The sequence below is a fragment of the Limulus polyphemus genome, unplaced genomic scaffold (assembly GCF_000517525.1).
Source record: "Limulus polyphemus unplaced genomic scaffold, Limulus_polyphemus-2.1.2 Scaffold1655, whole genome shotgun sequence".
Lineage (NCBI taxonomy): Eukaryota > Metazoa > Arthropoda > Merostomata > Xiphosura > Limulidae > Limulus > Limulus polyphemus.
Genome location: NW_013667265.1, coordinates 209,766 through 216,611, shown reverse-complemented (window position 1 = coordinate 216,611; position 6,846 = coordinate 209,766). Strand labels below are relative to the sequence as shown.

The window sequence follows — 6,846 nt, the reverse complement described above, 5'->3', positions numbered from 1 at the left end:
TGGGCTACTCTTTTACTAACGAATAGTGGGATTGACCGTCACTTTATAACGCCCCCACGGCTGATGAAAGGGCGAGCATGTTTGGTGTAACGGGGATTCGAACCCGCCACCCGCAGATTACGAGTTGAGCGCCCTCTAACCACCTGGCCATGACGGGCCATTGATTTTAAAATGTATCCTGTGAAAACTTTTGGAAGATGTAGTTACTCTGTAGAAGTTATATTAAAAAAGCCCCCAAGTGGCACAGCGGTATTGTCTGCGGACTTACAATGCAAGAAACCGGGTTTCGATACCCGTGGTGGGCAGAGCACAGATAGCCCATTGTGTAGATTTGTTCTTAATTACAAATAAACAAAAAATATTTGTAAAAAAAAATTAATTGAAAAACTTGCTATGTTTTGTATTGAAATCTAAGGCTATACCATTATGATTCAAACTGTTGGAATTGGTATTCGTTTTGTTTTTTAACATGGATGTTAACTGTATCTGTAAAATGTGTTTCTCATAGTTTTTATCCAGTGTGTCTTTCTAATACTCATGGTATTCTGTATAGGACCTGGTAAAGTACCATCTCAACCGTCAGATCTAAGTATTTCTCAACAGTTACCACAGCAACAGAACCACTTCTCATATAATGCCTCTCCCATGGAGTCATCTAGAACTCCCCCAAAATGTTTAGAAAACCCCCCAGTTACTGTTAGCACCAGTGTAACGCATTGTAGTACCACAACCCATAGCAGTAGCCCAAAAAAGTTATCTCACAACTCTCGTCCTTCGCCCTACGTGAACCCCTCCGTGTATGAAATAGCGGCACGGACGACGGATCTTGACACCCAGTCCATAACGTCTAAAGTAAAGGAGACCCTCTTGACCAACAACATTGGCCAGAAGGTTTGTGACAGCACAAATTAAGCCGTAAATGTATCATCTAATCGTTATTATTAGCCCAAATTTGTAGTGTATTTGCTACTCTTCTGAGTCTATGGTTTAGTATCATCAGATTGAAACAACGTGTAATTTATAATACTAGAAATAAACGGACGGCCTTATAACTCCAAATGTGATACTTTTCTTTTTAACTCTAAACTCAACGTTTCGCTTTAAAACAACCCGTAGAACGCTCCTGAAGAAGTTGTAAAGCGAAACGTTGAGTGTCTAATTAAAGAAATATAACAAACTTGGTGTTATAAGGTCGTTTGTTTCTAGTATCAAAAATGTCTTTTTATACACCAATATGTACTACAGAAACTAAATAATGTGTAGTTTATGTTTTCGTAGTTGTTTTAACTACTTTAACATTTAATTAAAGGAATTATTTTTTATTAAGAAGCTCTTGGTTTCACAACTGATGTCGGAATTGATTAACTAATCCCTGATTTTAAGTATCCTTATTTTTAATTTGTGTGTGGTTAAAATAATTACAACACCGAAATATCTTTGTAATTAATCATTCTCCATTTTAACTGTTACCCTATAGAAAAACGTGACTTCACAATTTCGTTTCAGATCTTTGGAGAGGTTGTGTTAGGACTATCTCAAGGCTCTGTCAGTGAACTCTTGTCTAAGCCTAAACCTTGGCACATGCTCAGTATTAAAGGTCGTGAACCTTTCGTCCGTATGCAGCTGTGGTTGACAGACCCCCACAGCGTTGAGAAACTTCAGGCTATTAAAAACGATAGAAGGGAAGGTAAGGTGACCATTATTAATTATTAAACTACTCCGCACTGACTGGTGGTCAGTGGACTATTTTGTACTTACTTACTGGTCATGCTTTAATGGTTCTGTTAACCTTGCCATTCCGAAAAGAAAATTAAACTCCCTCCAACACTCAATCAAAATAATGTTTACTTTTCTTCATAAAACTAACTCCAGTTAGACATTAACCTTGAAATAAGACCCAAAACTCGAGCGCTTTCGAATAGTTGACTATTCTTCTTCAGGAGAACATAAGTCTCAACTTTTCTCCTAACCCTGACAACATAGATAATGTCGAAGTTATTTCCGACCTTCAAGAACTTGCACGCATATTAAGACTTTGGGAATTTTTCCACAATAGAACCACTAACGCAAACGATATCGGTCCACAGTTTAAAGAAAAATCCACCTGATCACCCCCAGTCAACAGTTTAAAGAAAAATCCACCTGATCACCCCCAGTCAACAGTTTAAAGAAAAATCCACCTGATCACCCCCAGTCAACAGAGAACCACACTTAATGAGCTTTATTGCTGCAATCGAGAATGAAGTAATTCAAGTCATTAACTCTGACTTAAAAGTACGGAATAATCTCTCCTACAACGAACATGACATTATTATTAAACAAGCTGATAAGGGCGGCGCCATTGTCATTCAGGACAAATCCGACTACATTAACGAAGCTTATCGACAACCAACACATAAGTCGTGAAACTTTACAGTTCTTTTCACCTAAACACTCAGTTCCAGGTCGCTTTTACATGTTATCAAACATACACAAACCTAACGATCCCCACCCTTTGTTCTCCTGAAGAAGAACAGTCAACTATTCGAAAGCGGTCGAGTTTTGGGTCTTATTTTAAGTCTTTATATGTGGTTCTTTGTGCTAAATCTTTTATCCAGTTAGACATTGATACACTTTCCATTCTCTCACAAAGTGATTATTCAGTGATTCATTAGAATTCGTTTGAATGGCTATGATAGGCAAAACCAGATAAGATCGTCTGTAAAAAATCATACCTGGACAGAAGTTTTGATAAACGTTGGTTCTTAACGTGGTGCTGCTCTGAAAAACTGGAACTTTAAAATTATTATTAAAGACTCTTCATTTACGCTTAACCTGCCCTGTTAAACAAAGACACTTATTTCTGTGTTTTATCAGAACTTAATGAATTCTGTATTGAATGATTTTCCACGTGCTGTTACTTAACACTTTGTATTGTTCAAATAAAGCAACAAAACATGAAAGAGGTTAATTTAATCGTGTATAATATTTATTGTTTTAAATTGTACTTTTTTGTACCAAACTGAAAGTTATTGAAATTACTTGAAACCCAGTAATATTAAGACTTACTTATTTTTAACATTTTAACTAGGTTTGTATTGTTAACTCGTAAGTATTTCTGTTGAATACTTATTCTAACGTCGTGATATACTGGGAGAGGGGGGCGTTACGTCTCATCTAACGTTGATACGTTTTCTCTTATAGCCAATAAACGTAAAAGGAACGGTGGTGATCCCCACGAAATTAGGAACTCCTTCAAAGAAAACAACATCTTCAGCTATGATCTACCACCACCATCACCATACTCATCAACCAAGAAGCCACGAATCCTTTTTTCTGATGAGCAGAAAGAGGCACTTCGTTTGGCCTTTTCAATGGACCCTTACCCTAGTACTGTTACCATGGAGTTCCTGGCAAGTGAACTTAACCTTTCTGTTCGTACAGTTACAAACTGGTTCCACAACTACCGCATGCGTCTGAAGCAACAGACAGCGCCCCCTGGCCAGCACAATGAATATAAACCGAGTGACAACGGTATCGCCACGCCTGCACTGAGAGAAACGAATACTGGCTTTGATCCACTCCACTTTCGGTCTTTACTGGATGGCCGACTTGCCGAGATCGACAAAGGAAAAAGCAAGGTTTCAAGGATGTATAGTACGTACATCCAGAACGAAAACGACGGAACTCTAGATCTGAGCATGTCTAGTCAGCATTTTCCGCCAGGTGGCAGCAGTAGCTGTAGCAGTTTTCAGTCTGGTCCTTTTGAAACTACTTGTAGAAGCCCCTATGATAATTCAACCAATGATGTCAACGAAGACTCAAACTTCTCTCACGATCGCGTGGTTTCAGAAAACAGTGACCAGGAGTCCGTGGGAGAACAACGATCACCATGTCCTTTTGGTCAGCAGAACAGACTAAGAGAGACACAACGTACTAGCAAGAGGAGGAAACCCGCTATGCCCCAGTGGGTGAATCCAGAATTAGAATATTCTGCTGATAGCGATATCAAAAGTGATGATGATGATGAAGACACACAGCAACGTAAAGACGTCAAAGATAAAGGGGAAATCATCAACGGTGTGTGTGTTCGGCAAGCAGGAGACTTTAACCTTCACTCATTGAAACCAGAACAAGTTATGGAAGTTAAATTAGTTCCAGCTGAAAGAGACGTCAATTGCGTATCTCGGAACGAGGAAAAAACTACTTCAGAAAGAAATATCCGCAAAGAAGAAAAGGAGGAAGGATCTTTTCCAAATGATGGCCTAAAAGTAAACGATGTTAGTAACCAAGAAATCAACTGTGATAGCCAAGAAAGTATAAACAGCTTCAAAATAGTAGACTCGTGCGAAGAAAGAGGAAATAGAGAATAGGAGAGTTAAATATTAAAGTCGTAAATGAATAAGATATTGAACTGATACCAGTTGAATGTATGATAAAAAATTTACTCTAAGTATAATTCGGAATTAGGATCCAAATTCCCCAATCGCCCTCCTCCCACCGCCTCCCAAAAAATAGATGTTCGTTGTTTTTTTCTTGAGCGAAGTGTACTATCAAGTGTCCAACACAGCGCCACAAATGTCTGAATGTCTGTGTTTCAGTGCGCGTTCCATTTTAATTATGAAAATTACCTGGCAATCAAAAAAAGTGAGAGAGAGAGAGAAAGAACTGACTGTTCAGCATTCAAGGTGATCACAATAAGTACATGTGATTTTATCCTCTTTAGCCTCGGTACATGGCCAAAATAAAAAAAAGGGGGATTAAAACAAGTTGTACTTTATTTAGAGATTTTTAAAGAAAACACATCCACCAAGTGGAAACACATCTGTAAACAATATACGTTGTTGTTTTGATTACTTGTCCAGAAATTTTGGCAACGTAACGTGTTTTCCGAGTAATAAAACTTGTGTTATTTCCAAACGTAACGTTACAACCACATGTAAATAGCCTAATATTGTGATCTAGATTAGACTAGCCCAAGCCTGTGTCCAGTCTGTTTTCGTTGCTGACCTTCACTTCTTTGAAAGAATGATCGCTTTAGTATTTTAAAAGGTAATATTTCTTTCTTCGTGTTATTTGAGTTTATCTTATCGAAAAATCTTCTTTCGTCTTGAAACTTACATGTTTGTTATTTATAATGTTATATACGTGTATACTATTATACAGATTTTTGTTTATATATATATATTAGAAGCATACTGCTTACAGTTTTTACTGTTTCACTCGTGCTGTTTCGGGGCATTTGTGCTAATCTATGGAACACAAAAATCGCACAGTTTAAAAGGCATTAATACTGTGACTGAAAACGAATGTTTTTTTTTTCGTAGGCATTCTGGGACGCGGCCCATGTTCAGTAGCAAAAAATAAAAGATTGGTGTGACATTTTTCCAGTTTCGCTATGCATCTCTTTAAACATCAGTATCTTAAAATCACCTTTAGGGTCTTTATGATATGATTTAAACCTGAACAGAACACTTTCGCTACAAGAGCACCGGAAGTGGGGGCAATTGCCCTCTAAAATTTCATTTAGGAGACAAATGGCTCCCCCCCCTAAACGCTCCTATCAAAAAGGAAGAACTAGGAAAGAGAAAAGGGCAAACGAGAAAAAAGACAAAAAACAGAAAAGTAAAGAAAAACAAACAAACATAAACAGACAGCGCCATATCGCTCCTCCGATCATATCCACACAGACAAGAATATATACATATAGCTACATGGGGATAAACATAGTAAGAACAAAAGACATGAGTGCAGTTGACACTGTAGTAGACCTACACACGTAACCGACGGAAGAGGGGAGTGGGGAGAAGAGAGAAAAGAGGCTTAAAATATTAACTCTCGCTGACTTACCCTGAGATAGAAAAACGTTCACGTGACTTATCCTAGAGTTCTGTACCAAACACTTTTTCTCCTCTGTAGGATTTTTTTTTATTTACCACACAGTAAATTGTGACACTGAACTCGCAAGACTTTACAGTGTTTTTTATCAACGAAACCTAGACAACATTTAGAGGTAGCTCGTATCATAAAAGTGGTAAAAAAACGCTAGTTTCCGGGGGCTTCGTTCCCTGGACCTCACTACGCAAGGGCAAGCGCTAATACCCCCTCTCTATGTATTTTGCCCCTACAGTCCCAAAACGCCTTTTCTATATATTTTGACCCTTTACAGTCTCCAAACGCCCTTTCTATATATTTTGCTCATCCAATCCCAAAAACGCCCTTTCTATATATTTTGCCCCTACAGTCCCAAAACGCCTTTTCTATATATTTTGCCCCCTACAGTCTCCAAACGCCCTTTCTATATATTTTGCCCCTACAGTCCCAAAACACCCTTTCTATATATTTTGCCCCCTACAGTCCCAAAACACCCTTTCTATATATTTTGCCTCCTACAATCCCACAATGCTTCCGTTGCGCCTGCCTTCACATTCTGGTGTTATTTAGACCTGAAGAGAACACCTTCATATTCTGGTGTTATTTAGACCTGAAGAGAACACCTTCACATTCTGGTGTTATTTAGACCTGAAGAAACACCTTCATATTCTGGTGTTATTTAGACCTGAAGAAACACCTTCATATTCTGGTGTTATTTAGACCTGAAGATACACCTTCATATTCTGGTGTTATTTAGACCTGAAGAACACCTTCATATTCTGGTGTTATTTAGACCTGAAGAAACACCTTCACATTCTGGTGTTATTTAGACCTGAAGAGACACCTTCATATTCTTACTTCATTAAAGAATAAGATTTACTTTACACACGCACACTTCTTGATCTTAATGGGATTTTAAAATACCTGAGTAAACATAGGTACTGGCTTATTTCATTAAACCTTAAGAACCCCCTGCAAATGCTGTTCCGATTT

The 6,846-nt window shown here is 38.1% G+C and overlaps 1 protein-coding gene across 1 annotated transcript in view; it reads left to right on the top strand.

Annotated features, from left to right (window-relative positions):
- The window catches only part of LOC106464450 (homeobox protein cut-like), a 37,434-nt gene that overhangs the window by 19,763 nt on the left and 10,825 nt on the right, over positions 1-6,846 (top strand). The window contains exons 9-11 of the mRNA XM_013924592.2: positions 554-891; positions 1,507-1,687; positions 3,184-5,031. Of these exons, the coding sequence (XP_013780046.2) occupies positions 554-891; positions 1,507-1,687; positions 3,184-4,352 (1,688 nt within the window). The 3' untranslated portion in view covers positions 4,353-5,031. The remainder of the gene's footprint in view (positions 1-553; positions 892-1,506; positions 1,688-3,183; positions 5,032-6,846) is intronic.